Genomic DNA, 25,183 nt, shown 5'->3' on the forward strand with positions numbered 1-25,183 from the left:
GAAATAGAGAGTATGGGTGACAACCAACAGGAAACTTTGGATAATTTATCTGAGAATGGAGTGATTTACATGTCACTGTTCTTGAACTTTTGTTTATATGTCAGGCCTTCTTCTCACCAAACACTGTCTGGGGGTAATTCCAAGAGGGTTCAGAGTTCTGTGGTTTTGGACTTTGGATCTCTTATTCTACTCCCTCACACATCACACTTTCTTTATTGCATGTAATGTGTGTGGTACTTTCAATCTGGTTTTGGATCATCTTTCATGCCCCAACCTCATATATCCACAGAGTGAGCATTAAATCCCATTGTTTTTATGGATCTCTACCATCAGTGAGGTTCTCCCCATGTGGATACCATATTACAGGCCTCAACATCAAGTTGCTTATACTGGGGCCTTTACCTACTTTTTTATCTTCTAGATCCCACTCCATAATGAGTGGTGCCTGACCAGATATTCTTTAACTCTAAATCCACACTATCAGCCACACTATCGAGTTGACTCGAGCTCTATCTCTCCTCATTTCACAATAGAGTTCGTTGTTGAGATGGAGTGTTTTACAAGATAACTTGAAGGTGAATAAACTCATGATGTTTGCTTCATAAATTTGCCTGTTCTGGACTACTAGCCATGGATTTCATGGGTAAAGGGGATAGCTGTCCATTCTGTTATTCCTTGTATTGAATAAATAAGTAAATCAGGATTTCATAATCATCTTATTTCAATATTCCTTTGGACTTTCTAATGCATTCTCACCCCCTTTTTGTCAAAAGCAGTATGGTGATCTTTACTACTTTTTTTCTAGAGCAGTATGGTGGTCTTTACTACTTTTCTTCAAGAGCAGTATGGTGGTCTTTACTACTTTTCTTCAAGAACAGTATGGTGATCTTTACTACTTTTCTTCTAGAGCAGTATGGTGGTCTTTACTACTTTTCTTCTAGAGCAGTATGGTGATCTTTACTACTTTTCTTCTAGAGCATTTTGGTGGTCTTTACTACTTTTCTTCTAGAGCAGTATGGTGGTCTTTACTACTTTTCTTCTAGAGCAGTATGGTGGTCTTTACTACTTTTCTTCTAGAGCAGTATGGTGGTCTTTACTACTTTTCTTCTAGAGCAGTATGGTGGTCTTTACTACTTTTCTTCTAGAGCAGTATGGTGGTCTTTACTACTTTTCTTCTAGAGCAGTATGGTGGTCATTACTACTTTTCTTCTAGAGCAGTATGGTGGTCTTTACTACTTTTCTTCTAGAGCACTATGGTGGTCTTTACTACTTTTCTTCTAGAGCAGTATGGTGGTCTTTACTACTTTTCTTCTAGAGCAGTATGGTGGTCTTTACTACTTTTCTTCAAGAGCAGTATGGTGACCTTTACTACTTTTCTTCTAGAGCAGTATGGTGGTCTTTACTACTTTTCCTCTAGAGCAGTATGGTGGTCTTTACTACTTTTCCTCTAGAGCAGTATGGTGGTCTTTACTACTTTTCTTTTAGAGCAGTATGGTGGTCTTTACTACTTTTCTTCAAGAGCAGTATGGTGGTCTTTACTACTTTTCTTCTAGAGCAGTATGGTGATCTTTACTACTTTTCTTCTAGAGCAGTATGGTGGTTTTTACTACTCTTCTTCTAGAGCATTATGGTGATCTTTACTACTTTTCTTCTAGAGCAGTATGGTGGTCTTTACTACTTTTCTTCAAGAGCAGTATCGTGATCTTTACTACTTTTCTTCTAGAGCAGTATGCTGATCTTTACTACTTTTCTTCTAGAGCAGTATGGTGGTCTTTACTACTTTTCTTCTAGAGCAGTATGTTGGTCTTTACTATTTTTCTTCTAGAGCAGTATGGTGATCTTTACTACTTTTCTTCTAGAGCAGTATGGTGATCTTTACCACTTTTCTTCTAGAGCAGTATGGTGGTTTTTACTACTCTTCTTCTAGAGCAGTATGGTGATCTTTACTACTTTTCTTCTAGAGCAGTATGGTGGTCTTTACTACTTTTCTTCAAGAGCAGTATGGTGATCTTTACTACTTTTCTTCTAGAGCAGTATGGTGATCTTTACTACTTTTCTTCTAGAGCAGTATGGTGGTCTTTACTACTTTTCTTCTAGAGCAGTATGGTGGTCTTTACTACTTTTCTTCTAGAGCAGTATGGTGATCTTTACTACTTTTCCTCTAGAGCAGTATGGTGGTCTTTACTACTTTTCTTCTAGAGCAGTATGGTGATCTTTACTACTTTTCTTCTAGAGCAGTATGGTGGTTTTTACTACTCTTCTTCTAGAGCAGTATGGTGGTCTTTCCTACTTTTCTTCTAGAGCAGTATGGTGATCTTTACTACTTTTCTTCTAGAGCAGTATGGTGGTTTTTACTACTCTTCTTCTAGAGCAGTATGGTGATCTTTACTACTTTTCTTCTAGAGCAGTATGGTGGTCTTTACTACTTTTCTTCTAGAGCAGTATGGTGGTCTTTACTACTTTTCTTCTAGAGCAGTATGGTGGTTTTTACTAATTTTTATTCTAGAGCAGTATCGTGATCTTTACTACTATTCCTCTAGAGCAGTATGGTGGTTTTTACTACTTTTCTTCTAGAGCAGTATGGTGATCTTTACTACTTTTCTTATAGAGCAGTATGGTGGTCTTTACTACTTTTCTTTTAGACCAGTATGGTGGTCTTTACTACTTTTCTTCAAGTACAGTATGGTGGTCTTTACCACTTTTCTTCTAGAGCAGTATGGTGGTCTTTACTACTTTTCTTCTAGAGCAGTATGGTGGTCTTTACTACTTTTCTTCTAGAGCAGTATGGTGATCTTTACTACTTTTCTTCTAGAGCTGTATGGTGGTCTTTACTACTTTTCTTCTAGAGCAGTATGGTGGTCTTTACTACTTTTCTTTAAGAGCAGTATGGTGGTCTTTACTATTTTTCCTCTAGAGCAGTATGGTGGTTTTTACTACTTTTCTTCTAGAGCAGTATGGTGATCTTTACTACTTTTCTTCTAGAGCAGTATGGTGGTCTTTACTACTTTTCTTCAAGAGCAGTATGGTGGTCTTTACTACTTTTCTACTAGAGCAGTATGGTGGTCTTTACTACTTTTCTTCTAGAGCAGTATGGTGGTCTTTACTACTTTTCCTCTAGAGAAGTATGGTGGTTTTTACTACTTTTCTTCTAGAGCAGTATGGTGGTCTTTACTACTTTTCTTTAAGAGCAGTATGGTGGTCTTTACTACTTTTCTTCTAGAGCAGTATGGTCGTCTTTACTACTTTTCCTCTAGAGCAGTATGGTGGTCTTTACTACTTTTCCTCTAGAGCAGTATGGTGGTTTTTACTAATTTTTATTCTAGAGCAGTATGGTGATCTTTACTACTTTTCTTCTAGAGCAGTATGGTGGTCTTTACTACTTTTCTTCTAGAGCAGTATGGTGGTCTTTACTACTTTACTTCTAGAGCAGTATGGTGGTCTTTACTACTTTACTTCTAGAGCAGTATGGTGGTCTTTACTACTTTTCTACTAGAGCAGTATAGTGGTCTTTACTACTTTTCTTCAACAGCAGTATGGTGATCTTTACTACTTTTCCTCTAGAGCAGTATGGTGGTCTTTACTACTTTTCTTCTAGAGCAGTATGGTGGTCTTTACTACTTTTCTTCTAGAGCAGTATGGTGGTCTTTACTACTTTTCTTCAAGAGCAGTATGGTGGTCTTTACTACTTTTCCTCTAGAGCAGTATGGTGATCTTTACTACTTTTCTTCTAGAGCAGTATGGTGGTCTTTACTACTTTTCTTCAAGAGCAGTATCGTGATCTTTACTACTTTTCTTCTAGAGCACTATGGTGGTCTTTACTACTTTTCTTCTAGAGCAGTATGGTGGTCTTTACTACTTTTCTTCTAGAGCAGTATGGTGGTCTTTACTACTTTTCTTCAAGAGCAGTATGGTGACCTTTACTACTTTTCTTCTAGAGCAGTATGGTGGTCTTTACTACTTTTCCTCTAGAGCAGTATGGTGGTCTTTACTACTTTTCCTCTAGAGCAGTATGGTGGTCTTTACTACTTTTCTTTTAGAGCAGTATGGTGGTCTTTACTACTTTTCTTCAAGAGCAGTATGGTGGTCTTTACTACTTTTCTTCTAGAGCAGTATGGTGATCTTTACTACTTTTCTTCTAGAGCAGTATGGTGGTTTTTACTACTCTTCTTCTAGAGCAGTATGGTGATCTTTACTACTTTTCTTCTAGAGCAGTATGGTGGTCTTTACTACTTTTCTTCTAGAGCAGTATCATGATCTTTACTACTTTTCTTCTAGAGCAGTATGGTGATCTTTACTACTTTTCTTCTAGAGCAGTATGGTGGTCTTTACTATTTTTCTTCTAGAGCAGTATGGTGATCTTTACTACTTTTCTTCTAGAGCAGTATGGTGATCTTTACTACTTTTCTTCTAGAGCAGTATGGTGGTTTTTACTACTCTTCTTCTAGAGCAGTATGGTGATCTTTACTACTTTTCTTCTAGAGCAGTATGGTGGTCTTTACTACTTTTCTTCAAGAGCAGTATCGTGATCTTTACTACTTTTCTTCTAGAGCAGTATGGTGATCTTTACTACTTTTCTTCTAGAGCAGTATGGTGGTCTTTACTACTTTTCCTCTAAAGCAGTATGGTGGTTTTTACTACTTTTCTTCTAGAGCAGTATGGTGATCTTTACTACTTTACTTCTAGAGCAGTATGGTGGTCTTTACTACTTTTCTACTAGAGCAGTATGGTGGTCTTTACTACTTTTCTTCAACAGCAGTATGGTGATCTTTACTACTTTTCTTCTAGAGCACTATGGTGGTCTTTACTACTTTTCTTCTAGAGCAGTATGGTGGTCTTTACTACTTTTCTTCTAGAGCAGTATGGTGGTCTTTACTACTTTTCTTCAAGAGCAGTATGGTGGTCTTTACTACTTTTCCTCTAGAGCAGTATGGTGGTCTTTACTACTTTTCCTCTAGAGCAGTATGGTGGTCTTTACTACTTTTCTTTTAGAGCAGTATGGTGGTCTTTACTACTTTCCTTTTAGAGCAGTATGGTGGTCTTTACTACTTTTCTTCAAGAGCAGTATGGTGGTCTTTACTACTTTTCTTCTAGAGCAGTATGGTGATCTTTACTACTTTTCTTCTAGAGCAGTATGGTGGTTTTTACTACTCTTCTTCTAGAGCAGTATGGTAATCTTTACTACTTTTCTTCTAGAGCAGTATGGTGGTCTTTACTACTTTTCTTCAAGAGCAGTATCGTGATCTTTACTACTTTTCTTCTAGAGCAGTATGGTGATCTTTACTACTTTTCTTCTAGAGCAGTATGGTGGTCTTTACTATTTTCTTCTAGAGCAGTATGGTGATCTTTACTACTTTTCTTCTAGAGCAGTATGGTGATCTTTACTACTTTTCTTCTAGAGCAGGATGGTGGTTTTTACTACTCTTCTTCTAGAGCAGTATGGTGATCTTTACTACTTTTCTTCTAGAGCAGTATGGTGGTCTTTACTACTTTTCTTCTAGAGCAGTATGGTGGTCTTTACTACTTTTCTTCTAGAGCAGTATGGTGGTCTTTACTACTTTTCTTCAAGAGCAGTATCATTGATCTTTACTACTTTTCTTCTAGAGCAGTATGGTGATCTTTACTACTTTTCTTCTAGAGCAGTATGGTGGTCTTTACTACTTTTCCTCTAAAGCAGTATGGTGGTTTTTACTACTTTTCTTCTAGAGCAGTATGGTGATCTTTACTACTTTTCTTCTAGAGCAGTATGGTGGTCTTTACTACTTTTCCTCTAGAGCAGTATGGTGGTTTTTACTACTTTTCTTCTAGAGCAGTATGGTGGTCTTTACTACTTTTCTTCTAGAGCAGTATGGTGGTCTTTACTACTTTTCTTCAAGAGCAGTATGGTGGTCTTTACTACTTTTCTTCTAGAGCAGTATGGTGATCTTTACTACTTTTCTTCTAGAGCAGTATGATGGTCTTTACTACTTTTCCTCTAGAGCAGTATGGTGGTTTTTACTACTTTTCTTCTAGAGCGGTATGGTGATCTTTACTACTTTTCTTCTAGAGCGGTATGGTGGTCTTTACTACTTTTCTTCTAGAGCAGTATGGTGGTCTTTACTACTTTTCCTCTAGAGCAGTATGGTGGTCTTTACTACTTTTCTTCAAGAGCAGTATGGTGGTCTTTACTACTTTTTTTCTAGAGCAGTATGGTGGTCTTTACTACTTTTCTTCTAGAGCAGTATGGTGGTCTTTATTACTTTTCTTCTAGAGCAGTATGGTGATCTTTACTACTTTTCTTCTAGAGCAGTATGGTGGTCTTTACTACTTTTCTTCTAGAGCAGTATGGTGGTCTTTACTACTTTTCTTCAAGAGCAGTATGGTGGTTTTTACTACTTTTCTTCAAGAGCAGTATGGTGGTTTTTACTACTTTTCTTCAAGAGCAGTATGGTGATCTTTACTACTTTTCTTCTAGAGCAATATGGTGATCTTTACTACTTTTCTTCAAGAGCAGTATGGTGGTCTTTACTACTTTTCTTCAAGAGCAGTATGGTGATCTTTACTACTTTTCTTCTAGAGCAGTATGGTGTTCTTTACTACTTTTCTTCTAGAGCATTATGGTGGTCTTTACTACTTTTCTTCTAGAGCAGTATGGTGGTCTTTACTACTTTTCTTCAAGAGCAGTATGTTGATCTTTACTACTTTTCTTCTAGAGCAGTATGGTGGTCTTTACTACTATTCCTCTAGAGCAGTATGGTGGTCTTTACTACTTTTCTTCTAGAGCAGTATGGTGGTCTTTACTACTTTTCTTCAAGAGCAGTATGGTGGTCTTTACTACTTTTCTTTTAGAGCAGTATGGTGGTCTTTACTACTTTTCTTCAAGAGCAGTATGGTGGTCTTTACTACTTTTCTTTGAGAGCAGTATGGTGGTCTTTACTACTTTTCTTCTAGAGCAGTATGGTGGTCTTTATTACTCTTCTTCTAGAGCAGTATGGTGATCTTTACTACTTTTCTTCTAGAGCAGTATGGTGATCTTTACTACTTTTCCTCTAGAGCAGTATGGTGATCTTTACTACTTTTCTTCTAGAGCAGTATGGTGGTCTTTACTACTTTCCTTCAAGAGCAGTATGGTGGTCTTTACTACTTTTCTTCTAGAGCAGTATGGTGATCTTTACTACTTTTCTTCTAGAGCAGTATGGTGGTTTTTACTACTCTTCTTCTAGAGCAGTATGGTAATCTTTACTACTTTTCTTCTAGAGCAGTATGGTGGTCTTTACTACTTTTCTTCAAGAGCAGTATCGTGATCTTTACTACTTTTCTTCTAGAGCAGTATGGTGATCTTTACTACTTTTCTTCTAGAGCAGTATGGTGGTCTTTACTATTTTTCTTCTAGAGCAGTATGGTGATCTTTACTACTTTTCTTCTAGAGCAGTATGGTGATCTTTACTACTTTTCTTCTAGAGCAGGATGGTGGTTTTTACTACTCTTCTTCTAGAGCAGTATGGTGATCTTTACTACTTTTCTTCTAGAGCAGTATGGTGGTCTTTACTACTTTTCTTCTAGAGCAGTATGGTGGTCTTTACTACTTTTCTTCTAGAGCAGTATGGTGGTCTTTACTACTTTTCTTCAAGAGCAGTATCGTGATCTTTACTACTTTTCTTCTAGAGCAGTATGGTGATCTTTACTACTTTTCTTCTAGAGCAGTATGGTGGTCTTTACTACTTTTCCTCTAAAGCAGTATGGTGGTTTTTACTACTTTTCTTCTAGAGCAGTATGGTGATCTTTACTACTTTTCTTCTAGAGCAGTATGGTGGTCTTTACTACTTTTCCTCTAGAGCAGTATGGTGGTTTTTACTACTTTTCTTCTAGAGCAGTATGGTGGTCTTTACTACTTTTCTTCTAGAGCAGTATGGTGGTCTTTACTACTTTTCTTCAAGAGCAGTATGGTGGTCTTTACTACTTTTCTTCTAGAGCAGTATGGTGATCTTTACTACTTTTCTTCTAGAGCAGTATGATGGTCTTTACTACTTTTCCTCTAGAGCAGTATGGTGGTTTTTACTACTTTTCTTCTAGAGCGGTATGGTGATCTTTACTACTTTTCTTCTAGAGCGGTATGGTGGTCTTTACTACTTTTCTTCTAGAGCAGTATGGTGGTCTTTACTACTTTCCTCTAGAGCAGTATGGTGGTCTTTACTACTTTTCTTCAAGAGCAGTATGGTGGTCTTTACTACTTTTCTAGAGCAGTATGGTGGTCTTTACTACTTTTCTTCTAGAGCAGTATGGTGGTCTTTATTACTTTTCTTCTAGAGCAGTATGGTGATCTTTACTACTTTTCTTCTAGAGCAGTATGGTGGTCTTTACTACTTTTCTTCTAGAGCAGTATGGTGGTCTTTACTACTTTTCTTCAAGAGCAGTATGGTGGTTTTTACTACTTTTCTTCAAGAGCAGTATGGTGATCTTTACTACTTTTCTTCTAGAGCAATATGGTGATCTTTACTACTTTTCTTCAAGAGCAGTATGGTGGTCTTTACTACTTTTCTTCAAGAGCAGTATGGTGATCTTTACTACTTTTCTTCTAGAGCAGTATGGTGTTCTTTACTACTTTTCTTCTAGAGCATTATGGTGGTCTTTACTACTTTTCTTCTAGAGCAGTATGGTGGTCTTTACTACTTTTCTTCAAGAGCAGTATGTTGATCTTTACTACTTTTCTTCTAGAGCAGTATGGTGGTCTTTACTACTATTCCTCCTAGAGCAGTATGGTGGTCTTTACTACTTTTCTTCTAGAGCAGTATGGTGGTCTTTACTACTTTTCTTCAAGAGCAGTATGGTGGTCTTTACTACTTTTCTTTTAGAGCAGTATGGTGGTCTTTACTACTTTTCTTCAAGAGCAGTATGGTGGTCTTTACTACTTTTCTTTGAGAGCAGTATGGTGGTCTTTACTACTTTTCTTCTAGAGCAGTATGGTGGTCTTTATTACTCTTCTTCTAGAGCAGTATGGTGATCTTTACTACTTTTCTTCTAGAGCAGTATGGTGATCTTTACTACTTTTCCTCTAGAGCAGTATGGTGATCTTTACTACTTTTCTTCTAGAGCAGTATGGTGGTCTTTACTACTTTCCTTCAAGAGCAGTATGGTGGTCTTTACTACTTTTCTTCTAGAGCAGTATGGTGATCTTTACTACTTTTTTTCTAGAGCAGTATGGTGGTTTTTACTACTTTTCTTCTAGAGCAGTATGGTGGTCTTTACTACTTTTCTTCTAGAGCAGTATGGTGGTCTTTACTACTTTTCTTCAAGAGCAGTATGGTGGTCTTTACTACTTTTCTTCTAGAGCAGTATGGTGATCTTTACTACTTTTCTTCTAGAGCAGTATGGTGGTCTTTACTACTTTTCCTCTAGAGCAGTATGGTGGTTTTTACTACTTTTCTTCAAGAGCAGTATGGTGGTCTTTACTACTTTTCTTCTAGAGCAGTATGGTGATCTTTACTACTTTTCTTCTAGAGCAGTATGGTGATCTTTACTACTTTTCTTCTAGAGCAGTATGGTGGTCTTTACTACTTTTCTTCTAGAGCAGTATGGTGATCTTTACTACTTTTCTTCTAGAGCAGTATGGTGATCTTTACTACTTTTCTTCTAGAGCAGTATGGTGGTCTTTACTACTTTTCTTCTAGACCAGTATGGTGATCTTTACTACTTTTCTTCTAGAGCATTATGGTGGTCTTTACTACTTTTCTTCAAGAGCAGTATGGTGGTCTTTACTACTTTTCTTCTAGAGCAGTATGTTGATCTTTACTACTTTTCTTCTAGAGCAGTATGGTGGTCTTTACTACTTTTCTTCTAGAGCAGTATGGTGGTCTTTACTACTATTTTTCTAGAGCAGTATGGTGGTCTTTACTACTTTTCTTCTAGAGCAGTATGGTGGTCTTTACTACTTTTCTTCTAGAGCAGTATGGTGGTCTTTACTACTTTTCTTCAAGAGCAGTATGGTGGTCTTTACTACTTTTCTTCTAGAGCAGTATGGTGATCTTTACTACTTTTCCTCTAGAGCAGTATGGTGGTACTTACTACTTTTCTTCTAGAGCAGTATTGTGGTCTTTACTACTTTTCTTCAAGAGCAGTATGGTGGTCTTTACTACTTTTCTTCAAGAGCAGTATGGTGGTCTTTACTACTTTTCTTCAAGAGCAGTATGGTGGTCTTTACTACTTTTCTTCTAGAGCAGTATGGTGGTCTTTACTACTTTTCTTCAAGAGCAGTATGGTGGTCTTTACTACTTTTCTTCAAGAGCAGTATGGTGATCTTTACTACTTTTCCTCTAGAGCAGTATGGTGATCTTTACTACTTTTCTTCTAGTGCAGTATGGTGGTCTTTACTACTTTTCTTCAAGAGCAGTATGGTGGTCTTTACTACTTTTCTTCTAGAGCAGTATGGTGGTCTTTACTACTTTTCTTCAAGAGCAGTATGGTGGTCTTTACTACTTTTCTTCTAGAGCAGTATGGTGGTCTTTACTACTTTTCTTCTAGAGCAGTATGGTGGTCTTTATTACTTTTCTTCTAGAGCAGTGTGGTGGTCTTTACTACTTTTCTTCTAGAGCAGTATGATGATCTTTACTACTTTTCTTCTAGAGCAGTATGGTGGTCTTTACTACTTTTCTTCAAGAGCAGTATGGTGATCTTTACTACTTTTCTTCTGGAGCAGTATGGTGATCTTTACTACTTTTTTTCTAGAGCAGTATGGTGGTCTTTACTACTTTTCCTCTAGAGCAGTATGGTGGTCTTTACTACTTTTCTTCTAGAGCAGTATTGTGGTCTTTACTACTTTTCCTCTAGAGCAGTATGGTGGTCTTTACTACTTTTCTTCTGGAGCAGTATGGTGATCTTTACTACTTTTTTTCTAGAGCAGTATGGTGGTCTTTACTACTTTTCCTCTAGAGCAGTATGGTGGTTTTTACTACTTTTCTTCCAGAGCGGTATGGTGATCTTTACTACTTTTCTTCTAGAGCGGTATGGTGGTCTTTACTACTTTTCTTCTAGAGCAGTATGGTGGTCTTTACTACTTTTCTTCTAGAGCAGTATGGTGGTCTTTACTACTTTTCTTCAAGAGCAGTATGGTGATCTTTACTACTTTTCCTCTAGAGCAGTATGGTGATCTTTACTACTTTTCCTCTAGAGCAGTATGGTGGTCTTTACTACTTTTCTTCAAGAGCAGTATGTTGATCTTTACTACTTTTCTTCTAGAGCAGTATGGTGGTCTTTACTACTTTTCTTCTAGAGCAGTATAGTGGTCTTTACTACTATTCCTCTAGAGCAGTATGGTGGTCTTTACTACTTTTCTTCTAGAGCAGTATGGTGGTCTTTACTACTTTTCTTCAAGAGCAGTATGGTGGTCTTTACTACTTTTCTTCTAGAGCAGTATGGTGGTCTTTACTACTTTTCTTCAAGAGCAGTATGGTGGTCTTTACTACTTTTCTTCAAGAGCAGTATGGTGATCTTTACTACTTTTCCTCTAGAGCAGTATGGTGATCTTTACTACTTTTCTTCTAGAGCAGTATGGTGGTCTTTACTACTTTTCTTCAAGAGCAGTATGGTGGTCTTTACTACTTTTCTTCTAGAGCAGTATGGTGGTCTTTACTACTTTTCTTCAAGAGCAGTATGGTGGTCTTTACTACTTTTCTTCTAGAGCAGTATGGTGGTCTTTATTACTTTTCTTCTAGAGCAGTATGGTAGTCTTTACTACTTTTCTTCTAGAGCAGTATGGTGGTCTTTATTACTCTTCTTCTAGAGCAGTATGGTGATCTTTACTACTTTTCTTCTAGAGCAGTATGGTGATCTTTACTACTTTTCCTCTAGAGCAGTATGGTGATCTTTACTACTTTTCTTCTAGAGCAGTATGGTGGTCTTTACTACTTTCCTTCAAGAGCAGTATGGTGGTCTTTACTACTTTTCTTCTAGAGCAGTATGGTGATCTTTACTACTTTTCTTCTAGAGCAGTATGGTGGTTTTTACTACTTTTCTTCTAGAGCAGTATGGTGATCTTTACTACTTTTCTTCTAGAGCAGTATGGTGGTCTTTACTACTTTTCTTCAAGAGCAGTATGGTGGTCTTTACTACTTTTCTTCTAGAGCAGTATGGTGATCTTTACTACTTTTCTTCTAGAGCAGTATGGTGGTCTTTACTACTTTTCTTCTAGAGCAGTATGGTGGTCTTTACTACTTTTCCTCTAGAGCAGTATGGTGGTTTTTACTACTTTTCTTCAAGAGCAGTATGGTGGTCTTTACTACTTTTCTTCTAGAGCAGTATGGTGATCTTTACTACTTTTCTTCTAGAGCAGTATGGTGATCTTTACTACTTTTCTTCTAGAGCAGTATGGTGGTCTTTACTACTTTTCTTCTAGAGCAGTATGGTGATCTTTACTACTTTTCTTCTAGAGCAGTATGGTGATCTTTACTACTTTTCTTCTAGAGCAGTATGGTGGTCTTTACTACTTTTCTTCTAGACCAGTATGGTGATCTTTACTACTTTTCTTCTAGAGCATTATGGTGGTCTTTACTACTTTTCTTCAAGAGCAGTATGGTGGTCTTTACTACTTTTCTTCTAGAGCAGTATTTTGATCTTTACTACTTTTCTTCTAGAGCAGTATGGTGGTCTTTACTACTTTTTTTCTAGAGCAGTATGGTGGTCTTTACTAATTTTCTTCTAGAGCAGTATGGTGGTCTTTACTACTTTTCTTCAAGAGCAGTATGGTGATCTTTACTACTTTTCTTCTGGAGCAGTATGGTGATCTTTACTACTTTTTTTCTAGAGCAGTATGGTGGTCTTTACTACTTTTCCTTTAGAGCAGTATGGTGGTCTTTACTACTTTTCTTCTAGAGCAGTATTGTGGTCTTTACTACTTTTCCTCTAGAGCAGTATGGTGGTCTTTACTACTTTACTTCAAGAGCAGTATGGTGGTCTTTACTACTTTTCTTCTAGAGCAGTATGGTGGTCTTTACTACTTTTCTTCTAGAGCAGTATGGTGGTCTTTACTACTTTTCTTCAAGAGCAGTATGGTGGTCTTTACTACTTTTCTTCTAGAGCAGTATTGTGGTCTTTACTACTTTTCTTCAAGAGCAGTATGGTGGTCTTTACTACTTTTTCTTCAAGAGCAGTATGGTGATCTTTACTACTTTTCCTCTAGAGCAGTATGGTGATCTTTACTACTTTTCTTCTAGAGCAGTATGGTGGTCTTTACTACTTTTCTTCTAGAGCAGTATGGTGATCTTTACTACTTTTCTTCTAGAGCAGTATGGTGGTCTTTACTACTTTTCTTCTAGACCAGTATGGTGATCTTTACTACTTTTCTTCTAGAGCATTATGGTGGTCTTTACTACTTTTCTTCAAGAGCAGTATGGTGGTCTTTACTACTTTTCTTCTAGAGCAGTATGTTGATCTTTACTACTTTTCTTCTAGAGCAGTATGGTGGTCTTTACTACTTTTCTTCTAGAGCAGTATGGTGGTCTTTACTACTATTTTTCTAGAGCAGTATGGTGGTCTTTACTACTTTTCTTCTAGAGCAGTATGGTGGTCTTTACTACTTTTCTTCTAGAGCAGTATGGTGGTCTTTACTACTTTTCTTCAAGAGCAGTATGGTGGTCTTTACTACTTTTCTTCTAGAGCAGTATGGTGATCTTTACTACTTTTCCTCTAGAGCAGTATGGTGGTCTTTACTACTTTTCTTCTAGAGCAGTATTGTGGTCTTTACTACTTTTCTTCAAGAGCAGTATGGTGGTCTTTACTACTTTTCTTCTAGAGCAGTATGGTGGTCTCTACTACTTTTCTTCAAGAGCAGTATGGTGGTCTTTACTACTTTTCTTCTAGAGCAGTATGGTGGTCTTTACTACTTTTCTTCAAGAGCAGTATGGTGGTCTTTACTACTTTTCTTCAAGAGCAGTATGGTGATCTTTACTACTTTTCCTCTAGAGCAGTATGGTGATCTTTACTACTTTTCTTCTAGAGCAGTATGGTGATCTTTACTACTTTTCTTCTAGAGCAGTATGGTGGTCTTTACTACTTTTCTTCTAGAGCAGTATGGTGATCTTTACTACTTTTCTTCTACAGCAGTATGGTGGTCTTTACTACTTTTCTTCAAGAGCAGTATGGTGATCTTTACTACTTTTCTTCTGGAGCAGTATGGTGATCTTTACTACTTTTTTTCTAGAGCAGTATGGTGGTCTTTACTACTTTTCCTCTAGAGCAGTATGGTGGTCTTTACTACTTTTCTTCTAGAGCAGTATTGTGGTCTTTACTACTTTTCCTCTAGAGCAGTATGGTGGTCTTTACTACTTTTCTTCTGGAGCAGTATGGTGATCTTTACTACTTTTTTTCTAGAGCAGTATGGTGGTCTTTACTACTTTTCCTCTAGAGCAGTATGGTGGTTTTTACTACTTTTCTTCCAGAGCGGTATGGTGATCTTTACTACTTTTCTTCTAGAGCGGTATGGTGGTCTTTACTACTTTTCTTCTAGAGCAGTATGGTGGTCTTTACTACTTTTCTTCTAGAGCAGTATGGTGGTCTTTACTACTTTTCTTCAAGAGCAGTATGGTGATCTTTACTACTTTTCCTCTAGAGCAGTATGGTGGTCTTTACTACTTTTCTTCAAGAGCAGTATGGTGGTCTTTACTACTTTTTTTCTAGAGCAGTATGGTGGTCTTTACTACTTTTCTTCTAGAGCAGTATGGTGGTCTTTATTACTTTTCTTCTAGAGCAGTATGGTGATCTTTACTACTTTTCTTCTAGAGCAGTATGGTGGTCTTTACTACTTTTCTTCTAGAGCAGTATGGTGGTCTTTACTACTTTTCTTCAAGAGCAGTATGGTGGTCTTTACTACTTTTCTTCAAGAGCAGTATGGTGATCTTTACTACTTTTCTTCTAGAGCAATATGGTGATCTTTACTACTTTTCTTCAAGAGCAGTATGGTGGTCTTTACTACTTTTCTTCAAGAGCAGTATGGTGATCTTTACTACTTTTCTTCTAGAGCAGTATGGTGTTCTTTACTACTTTTCTTCTGGAGCATTATGGTGGTCTTTACTACTTTTCTTCTAGAGCAGTATGGTGGTCTTTACTACTTTTCTTCAAGAGCAGTATGTTGATCTTTACTACTTTTCTTCTAGAGCAGTATGGTGGTCTTTACTACTTTTCTTCTAGAGCAGTATAGTGGTCTTTACTACTATTCCTCTAGAGCAGTATGGTGGTCTTTACTGCTTTTTTTCTAGAGCAGTATGGTGGTCTTTACTACTTTTCTTCAAGAGCAGTATGGTGGTCTTTACTACTTTTCTTCTAGAGCAGTATGGTGATCTTTACTACTTTTCCTCTAGAGCAGTATGGTGGTATTTACTACTTTTCTTCTAGAGCAGTATGGTAATCTTTACTACTTTTCTTCAAGAGCAGTATGGTGATCTTTACTTCTTTTCCTCTAGAGCAGTATGGTGGTCTTTACTACTTTTCCTCTAGAGCAGTATGGTGGTTTTTACTACTTTTCCTCTAGAGCAGTATGGTGGTTTTTACTACTTCTCTTCTAGAGCAGTATGGTGATCTTTACTACTTTTCTTCTAGAGCAGTATGGTGGTCTTTACTACTTTTCTTTTAAAGCAGTATGGTGGTCTTTATTACTTTTCTTCAAGAGCAGTATGGTGGTCTTTACTACTTTTCTTCTAGAGCAGTATGGTGGTCTTTACTACTTTTCTTCTAGAGCAGTATGGTGGTCTTTATTACTCTTCTTCTAGACCAGTATGGTGATCTTTACTACTTTTCTTCTAGAGCAGTATGGTGATCTTTACTACTTTTCCTCTAGAGCAGTATGGTGATCTTTACTACTTTTCTTCTAGAGCAGTATGGTGGTCTTTACTACTTTCCTTCAAGAGCAGTATGGTGGTCTTTACTACTTTTCTTCTAGAGCAGTATGGTGATCTTTACTACTTTTCTTCTAGAGCAGTATGGTGGTTTTTACTACTTTTCTTCTAGAGCAGTATGGTGATCTTTACTACTTTTCTTCTAGAGCAGTATGGTGGTCTTTACTACTTTTCTTCAAGAGCAGTATGGTGGTCTTTACTACTTTCTCTCTAGAGCAGTATGGTGATCTTTACTACTTTTCTTCTAGAGCAGTATGGTGGTCTTTACTACTTTTCTTCTAGAGCAGTATGGTGGTCTTTACTACTTTTCCTCTAGAGCAGTATGGTGGTTTTTACTACTTTTCTTCAAGAGCAGTATGGTGGTCTTTACTACTTTTCTTCTAGAGCAGTATGGTGGTCTTTACTACTTTTCTTCTAGAGCAGTATGGTGATCTTTACTACTTTTCTTCTAGAGCAGTATGGTGATCTTTACTACTTTTCTTCTAGAGCAGTATGGTGGTCTTTACTACTTTTCTTCTAGACCAGTATGGTGATCTTTACTACTTTTCTTCTAGAGCATTATGGTGGTCTTTACTACTTTTCTTCAAGAGCAGTATGGTGGTCTTTACTACTTTTCTTCTAGAGCAGTATGTTGATCTTTACTACTTTTCTTCTAGAGCAGTATGGTGGTCTTTACTACTTTTCTTCTAGAGCAGTATGGTGGTCTTTACTACTTTTCTTCTAGAGCAGTATGGTGGTCTTTACTACTTTTCTTCAAGAGCAGTATGGTGATCTTTACTACTTTTCTTCTGGAGCAGTATGGTGATCTTTACTACTTTTTTTCTAGAGCAGTATGGTGGTCTTTACTACTTTTCCTCTAGAGCAGTATGGTGGTCTTTACTACTTTTCTTCTAGAGCAGTATTGTGGTCTTTACTACTTTTCCTCTAGAGCAGTATGGTGGTCTTTACTACTTTACTTCAAGAGCAGTATGGTGGTCTTTACTACTTTTATTCTAGAGCAGTATGGTGGTCTTTACTACTTTTCTTCTAGAGCAGTATGGTGGTCTTTACTACTTTTCTTCAAGAGCAGTATGGTGGTCTTTACTACTTTTCTTCTAGAGCAGTATTGTGGTCTTTACTACTTTTCTTCAAGAGCAGTATGGTGGTCTTTACTACTTTTCTTCAAGAGCAGTATGGTGATCTTTACTACTTTTCCTCTAGAGCAGTATGGTGATCTTTACTACTTTTCTTCTAGAACAGTATGGTGGTCTTTACTACTTTTCTTCAAGAGCAGTATGGTGGTCTTTACTACTTTTCTTCAAGAGCAGTATGGTGGTCTTTACTACTTTTCTTCAAGAGCAGTATGGTGGTCTTTACTACTTTTCTTCTAGAGCAGTATGGTGGTCTTTACTACTTTTCTTCAAGAGCAGTATGGTGGTCTTTACTACTTTTCTTCTAGAGCAGTATGGTGGTCTTTACTACTTTTCTTCTAGAGCAGTATGGTGATCTTTACTACTTTTCTTCTAGAGCAGTATGGGATCTTTACTACTTTTCTTCTAGAGCAGTATGGTGATCTTTACTACTTTTCTTCTAGAGCAGTATGGTGGTCTTTACTACTTTTCTTCAAGAGTAGTATGGTGATCTTTACTACTTTTTCTTCTGGAGCAGTATGGTGATCTTTACTACTTTTTTCTAGAGCAGTATGGTGGTCTTTACTACTTTTCCTCTAGAGCAGTATGGTGGTCTTTACTACTATTCCTCTAGAGCAGTGTAGTGGTCTTTACTACTTTTCTTCAAGAGCAGTATGGTGGTCTTCACTACTTTTCTTCAAGAGCAGTATGGTGATCTTTACTACTTTTCCTCTAGAGCAGTATGGTGGTCTTTACTACTTTTCTTCTAGAGCAGTATGGTGGTCTTTACTACTTTTCTTCTAGAGCAGTATGGTGATCTTTACTACTTTTCTTCTAGAGCTGTATGGTGGTCTTTACTACTTTTCTTTTAGAGCAGTATGGTGGTCTTTACTACTTTTCTTTAAGAGCAGTATGGTGGTTTTTAATACTTTTCTTCAACAGCAGTATGGTGGTCTTTACTACTTTTCCTCTTGAGCAGTATGGTGGTCTTTACTACTTTTCTTCAAGAGCAGTATGGTGGTCTTTACTACTTTTCTACTAGAGCAGTATGGTGGTCTTTACTACTTTTCTTCTAGAGCAGTATGGTGGTCTTTACTACTTTTCCTCTAGAGCAGTATGGTGGTTTTTACTACTTTTCTTCTAGAGCAGTATGGTGGTCTTTACTACTTTTCTTTAAGAGCAGTATGGTTGTTTTTACTACTTTTCTTCTAGAGCAGTATGGTGGTGTTTACTACTTTTCTTCTAGAGCAGTATGGTTGTTTTTACTACTTTTCTTCTAGAGCAGTATGGTGATCTTTACTACTTTTCTTCTAGAGCAGTATGGTGGTCTTTACTACTTTTCTTCTAGAGCAGTATGGTGGTCTTTACTACTTTTCTACTAGAGCAGTATGGTGGTCTTTACTACTTTTCTTCTAGAGCAGTATGGTGATCTTTACTACTTTTCCTCTAGAGCAGTATGGTGGTATTTACTACTTTTCTTCTAGAGCAGTATGGTGGTCTTTACTACTTTTCTTGAAGAGCAGTATGGTGGTCTTTACTACTTTTCTTCTAGAGCAGTATGGTGGTCTTTACTACTTTTCTTCTAGAGCAGTATGGTGATCTTTACTACTATTCCTCTAGAGCAGTATAGTGGTCTTTACTACTTTTCCTCTAGAGCAGTATGGTGGTTTTTACTACTTTTCTTCTAGAGCAGTATGGTGGTCTTTACTACTTTTCTTCAAGAGCAGTATGGTGGTCTTTACTATTTTTCTTCAAGAGCAGTATGTTGATCTTTACTACTTTTCCTCTAGAGCAGTATGTTGATCTTTACTACTTTTCCTCTAGAGCAGTATGGTGGTCTTTACTACTTTTCTTCTAGAACAGTATGGTGGTCTTTACTACTTTTCTTCTAGAGCTGTATGGTGGTCTTTACTACTTTTCTTCTAGAGTTGTATGGTTGTCTTTACTTCTTTTCTTCAAGAGCAGTATGGTGGTCTTTACTTCTTTTCTTCAAGAGCAGTATGGTGGTCTTTACTACCTTTCTACTAGAGCAGTATGGTGGTCTTTACTACTTTTCCTCTAGAGCAGTATGGTGGTTTTTACTACTTTTCTTCTAGAGCAGTATGGTGGTCTTTACTACTTTTCTTTAAGAGCAGTATGGTGGTTTTTACTACTTTTCTTCTAGAGCAATATGGTGGTCTTTACTACTTTTCCTCTAGAGCAGTATGGTGGTTTTTACTACTTTTCTTCTAGAGCAGTATGGTGATCTTTACTACTTTTCTTCTAGAGCAGTATGGTGGTCTTTACTACTTTTCTTCTAGAGCAGTATGGTGGTCTTTACTACTTTTCTACTAGAGCAGTATGGTGGTCTTTACTAATTTTCTTCAACAGCAGTATGGTGATCTTTACTACTTTTCCTCTAGAGCAGTATGGTGGTCTTTAGTACTTTTCCTCTAGAACAGTATGGTGGTTTTTACTACTTTTCTTCTAGAGCAGTATGGTGATCTTTACTACTTTTCTTCTAGAGCAGTATGGTGGTCTTTACTACTTTTCTTCTAGAGCAGTATGGTGGTCTTTACTACTTTTCTTCTAGAGCAGTATGGTGGTCTTTACTACTTTTCTTCAAGAGCAGTATGGTGATCTTTACTACTTTTCCTTTAGAGCAGTATGGTGGTCTTTACTACTTTTCTTCAAGAGCAGTATGGTGGTCTTTACTACTTTTCTTCTAGAGCAGTATGGTGGTCTTTACTACTTTTTTTCTAGAGCAGTATGGTGGTCTTTACTACTTTTCTTCTAGAGCAGTATGGTGATCTTTACTACTTTTCTTCTAGAGCAGTATGGTGATCTTTACTACTTTTCTTCTAGAGCTGTATGGTGGTCTTTACTACTTTTCTTCTAGAGCAGTATGGTGGTCTTTACTACTTTTCTTCAACAGCAGTATGGTGGTCTTTACTACTTTTCTTCAACAGCAGTATGGTGGTCTTTACTACTTTTTCTCTAGAGTAGTATGGTGGTCTTTACTACTTTTCTTCTAGAGCAGTATGGTGGTCTTTACTACTTTTCTTCTAGAGCAGTATGGTGGTCTTTATTACTTTTCTTCTAGAGCAGTATGGTGATCTTTACTACTTTTCTTCTAGAGCAGTATGGTGATCTTTACTACTTTTCCTCTAGAGCAGTATGGTGATCTTTACTACTTTTCTTCTAGAGCAGTATGGTGGTGTTTACTACTTTTCTTCTAGAGCAGTATGGTGGTCTTTACTACTTTTCTTCTAGAGCAGTATGGTGATCTTTACTACTTTTCTTCTAGAGCAGTATGGTGGTGTTTACTACTTTTCTTCTAGAGCAGTATGGTGGTCTTTACTACTTTTCTTCTAGAGCAGTATGGTGATCTTTACTACTTTTCTTCTAGAGCAGTATGGTGGTCTTTACTACTTTTCTTCTAGAGCAGTATGGTGGTCTTTACTACTTTTCTTCTAGAGCAGTATGGTTGTGTTTACTACTTTTCTTCTAGAGCAGTATGGTGGTCTTTACTACTTTTCTTCTAGAGCAGTATGGTGGTCTTTACTACTTTTCATTAAGAGCAGTATGGTGGTCTTTACTACTTTTCTTCTAGAGCAGTATGGTGGTCTTTACTACTTTTCTGAATGGATTCCACTCAAACATAATATAATAAATTCTAATATGGATAATGAGTACAGTAGAGTGAGATGCCTGTATAAAGTTCACCCCTTTGATTGGGAGCCGTCATCCTATTGTTGTATGGATGGTGGAACCTTGTGAGCAGGTTTTGGATTTAGAATGAATTAATCTACATAAGTCCTGACACAGGTTTTGAGTTGTCTGTTTTCCTTCCTCAAATTTCTCTTTGTGTTGTGGGTCACAGGTGTAGTACATTTTTCTCTTCCAATGGAATGTCATTGCCATTTGAATGGTCCCAGCCTGTTTCACAGTATGGTAAGTAGCTTGCATATGATAGACATCCTTTTGATACTGGATGTCAAGTTTTCAAATTAATGGCTCAGAGCAAATCCTGTAATTGGAGTGGTTCTTGACTTCCCAGCTGTTGGCTTTGAGGTGAAGATTGTATGGCCTTCACTCTACCCTCATGTGGATATCAGTACCTCACAAGGAGGTTTTGGATGTAGTTGATTTACCAAGTATTGTCTGCCACACTCTACCCACTCTACACCCAGGGATGCTTCCTTGTTATCCACTTTTCTCACTGTGGGATTGAGTTACAATACCTTTCTCTGGTTAGAGTTAGAATCACTTTCTTACTTTCTGTCCCACTCTGATGTGCTCCTTTTATTTTGTTGCCCTGATGTCTTACACATTCTACACAGGGACAAAGAGTATACCTGGTTCAGAAGTGGTGCAGTTTCCCTCTCTAGAATTTTTGATCTGATTCTTTCATTTACAGAGGGATCCTTTGGATGCTTTTAAGGGGTATATCTGTTCGTCCCTCGCACCGGTCTCTTGATCATTGGAGGATTCGAGTTATACTTTTTCGAAAGTTATAATTTTCCTAAATTGAATATACATTTCTAATAGGTACTTTCCTCGACTCACACTTCCCACCTTTCCTCTGCTTCATTTAATGCTAAAGTTTGAACTGATAGTGTGGTAGAGTTGCACAGAGGGAGTCAGGTGTATCACATGAGTGTACTATGCTCCTGTTGGTGAAGAGGTGATGCATGATGATCTACATGAGGTACAAGCTGGAATCACCTAATTCCAGTAGTGAAGGAGCAGAAAGCATGTGGCATGTATAAAGAAAATGTTTGCATATAGGTGGCAGCAGTTAACAAGAATAGCTGCTAATCTTGTGAGAGGAGGGAAGTACCTGTATGAAGTATGATTTTAGTACAGAAAAATTATAACATTTTGAACTTCAAAAGCAAATTTGTGCATGGCAGATTGATTTGATTTTAGAATTTTGTTTCACAAGTTTTAATTTTTATAGTTTGTCTTTTATCATTGAAAATATATTAAGATGTGTGACTTTTTTTCTAAATACATGGGAATGTGTGAATTGTTTTCTTTGAATGAATTTCTATATTTCATATCAGGTATATTAACATACAGTAATCTCTTGGATTTCTGTCTTGATAGGATTATGTTCTGGCAATCCCAGCAGACCAGTTTGATGAGAATCTCCTGCATCCTATCAAACAGGAACAAGCAGGAAGATTTGTAACAGAGTGTAATAAAGACCACTTTTTTATTTCTCCTGATGTCCAAGGTAGGACATTAAGTTGCTATAATTTGTGAAGAGTGACATATATTTTTTAAGTTTGTAATCTACATAAAGTCACAGCTGTCTTTTAGAAGATTAATCACTCAACTTCAGTATCAGCGTTAGTGAGACAACTATTTTGGTATAAAACAACTATTATCTTCAAAAACAGAAATGTTTGCACTTAGATGCACTAGAAGGAACTTGAAAATGCAAATACAATCGCTATAGTCACCTGTAAGTAGCACCAGGTTGAACTCTAAAACATATTTTCCCATTACTTTTCTTTTATGATTGTAAAGCCATTTTATTGTATGTTTACCACATTTGCAGGATTTTGTCGAGATGCAGTTTACTCACTGACAGCAGAATACAACAACGGAGCATTACCTTGCCAGTGTGACATTGACGGATCACTAAGTTTTGAATGTGAAGAGTTTGGTGGCCAGTGTAAATGTAAGCCAAACGTGATTGGACGAACATGTGCTCAGTGTCGTACTGGCTACTTTGGATTTCCTGATTGCCAGCCTTGTGATTGTCCATCAACAGCAGTTTGTCATCCAGTAACAGGCCAATGTATATGTCCTCCCAGAGTAACAGGAGAAAGGTGTGACAGTTGTGAATCCTACACTTATGGGTTTGATGCAATAATTGGATGTGAGGTAAAGTAGATAAAGGACTATTATTTGTCAACTGGAATTTATTTAATGTTGTGTTATCTTTAATAATATCCCTGATTACTGTAGTCAGGTAATTGGTTTATCAAGTTTTATTAATTATTATACAAATTACATTAAACTTCAGTCTTAATATACTCTCTCTCTTTCTATTGCATGATTTTGGTTATCTTACTTTTCACTAAAGGCTCTTGTGAAAGGGCCAAAAACTTGCAGTAAAAACTTTTAAAATTTGAATGTAGTGAATGTCCATGTAATGAAGTGTAAATACCCACATTATAAGTCTGAAACAAGAAGTTAAAATTTGAATGTAGTGAATGTCCATGTAATGAAGTGTAAATACCCACATTATAAGCCTGAAACAAGAAGTTAAAATTTGAATGTAGTGAATGTCCATGTAATGAAGTGTAAATACCCACATTATAAGCCTGAAACAAGAAGTTAAAATTTGAATGTAGTGAATATCCATGTAATGAAGTGTAAACACCCACATTATAAGTCTGAAACAAGAAGTTAAAATCTGAATGTAGTGAATGTCCATGTAATCAAGTGTAAACACCCACATTATAAGTCTGAAACAAGAAGTTAAAATTTGAATGTAGTGAATGTCCATGTAATGAAGTGTAAATACCCACATTATAAGTCTGAAACAAGAAGTTAAAATTTGAATGTAGTGAATGTCCATGTAATGAAGTGTAAACACCCACATTATAAGTCTGAAACAAGAAGTTAAAATTTGAATGTAGTGAATGTCCATGTAATCAAATGTAAACACCCACATTATAAGTCTGAAACAAGAAGTTAAAATTTGAATGTAGTGAATGTCCATGTAATCAAATGTAAACACCCACATTATAAGTCTGAAACAAGAAGTTAAAATTTGAATGTAGTGAATGTCCATGTAATGAAGTGTAAACACCCACATTATAAGTCTGAAACAAGAAGTTAAAATTTGAATGTAGTGAATGTCCATGTAATGAAGTGTGAATACCCACATTATAAGTCTGAAACAAGAAGTTAAAATTTGAATGTAGTGAATGTCCATGTAATGAAGTATAAACACCCACATTATAAGTCTGAAACAAGAAGTTAAAATTTGAATGTAGTGAATGTCCATGTAATGAAGTGTAAACACCCACATTATAAGTCTGAAACAAGAAGTTAAAATTTGAATGTAGTGAATGTCCATGTAATGAAGTGTAAATACCCACATTGTAAGTCTGAAACAAGAAGTTAAAATTTGAATGTAGTGAATGTCCATGTAATGAAGTGTAAACACCCACATTATAAGTCTGAAACAAGAAGTTTCATGAATTTTGACTTTAACTTTTTCTTTCTGAAGTTTTTCCATTTAATAAATATCAGATGAGAATATAATAGGTTAATGTTAAAAGTTTGCTTGTTATCTAGGATACTGATTGAAGTAAACTGCAACTAAACTTAAGTATGAACATGTTAAATATACATTAGCTAACATTAACCAATCAACACTTCATTTTTATATTGAAGGAATTGTAACTGTTCATGCAGTAACTGGTATAGATAAAAATTTTATAAATTGACTTCAGTAGAATTGTACTTTTTGTTTTATATGCCATACTTAATTACTTTCACAGAGTTATATAAATTTTAGGAAAACTAGACTGCAGCCTATAGGTAAATGTATATTAAAAATGCTTACATAAACAATTAATAGCAAAGATTAAACCAATAATCTTTCTTTCATCTGTGAAGATAATTGATGCATAAATGTGAGATAACTGGTACATTCAATGCTGTAATCACACTGATAATGTTTCATCTGTAAATACTGAGATAACTGATATATATTGCAACACTAAAATAATTTTTATGTTAACTGTAAAAAGTAAAAACATATGATAATTATTCATGTGAGCAATAGGTTTCAACTTATATAAAATAAATGTTATTTATAAAACTATTATGTTTCCACAAAGTTTGAAGGAATTGAATAACTCATTTCAATTGATAAAGTAAGTATCAGCATAAACATCTTATATAACCACAAGTACATTGTCAGGATAGTACTTAATGTGCTGAATGTTGATAAATATTTTCCAGCTTAAATCCAGATGAACATTTAACACTTTATGAACATCAAACTGTGTAGTTAAAATACTGTTTTCTTACAGGAATGTAATTGCAATCCTCTCGGTGTTTATCGTGGTAACTTGCAGTGTGACCTTTTGACTGGGATGTGTCCGTAAGTAACTTGTATAACGATGTTTTCACTAGAATCTCTGATTTATACCTTCTCACTAGGATCTGTAACTAAGTCTGTAAATTATACCTTCAGACTAGGAG

General features: G+C 36.5%; 1 protein-coding gene across 1 annotated transcript in view; it reads left to right on the plus strand.

Moving 5' to 3' along the window:
- The window catches only part of LOC143228427 (laminin subunit alpha-like), a 123,327-nt gene that overhangs the window by 66,239 nt on the left and 31,905 nt on the right, over positions 1-25,183 (plus strand). Inside the window, exons 18-20 of the mRNA XM_076459690.1 lie at positions 22,058-22,187; positions 22,515-22,843; positions 25,012-25,082. Coding sequence (XP_076315805.1) covers positions 22,058-22,187; positions 22,515-22,843; positions 25,012-25,082 — 530 coding nt within the window. The remainder of the gene's footprint in view (positions 1-22,057; positions 22,188-22,514; positions 22,844-25,011; positions 25,083-25,183) is intronic.

Source organism: Tachypleus tridentatus, chromosome 10, assembly GCF_004210375.1.
Source record: "Tachypleus tridentatus isolate NWPU-2018 chromosome 10, ASM421037v1, whole genome shotgun sequence".
In the NCBI taxonomy this organism is placed as follows: domain Eukaryota; kingdom Metazoa; phylum Arthropoda; class Merostomata; order Xiphosura; family Limulidae; genus Tachypleus; species Tachypleus tridentatus.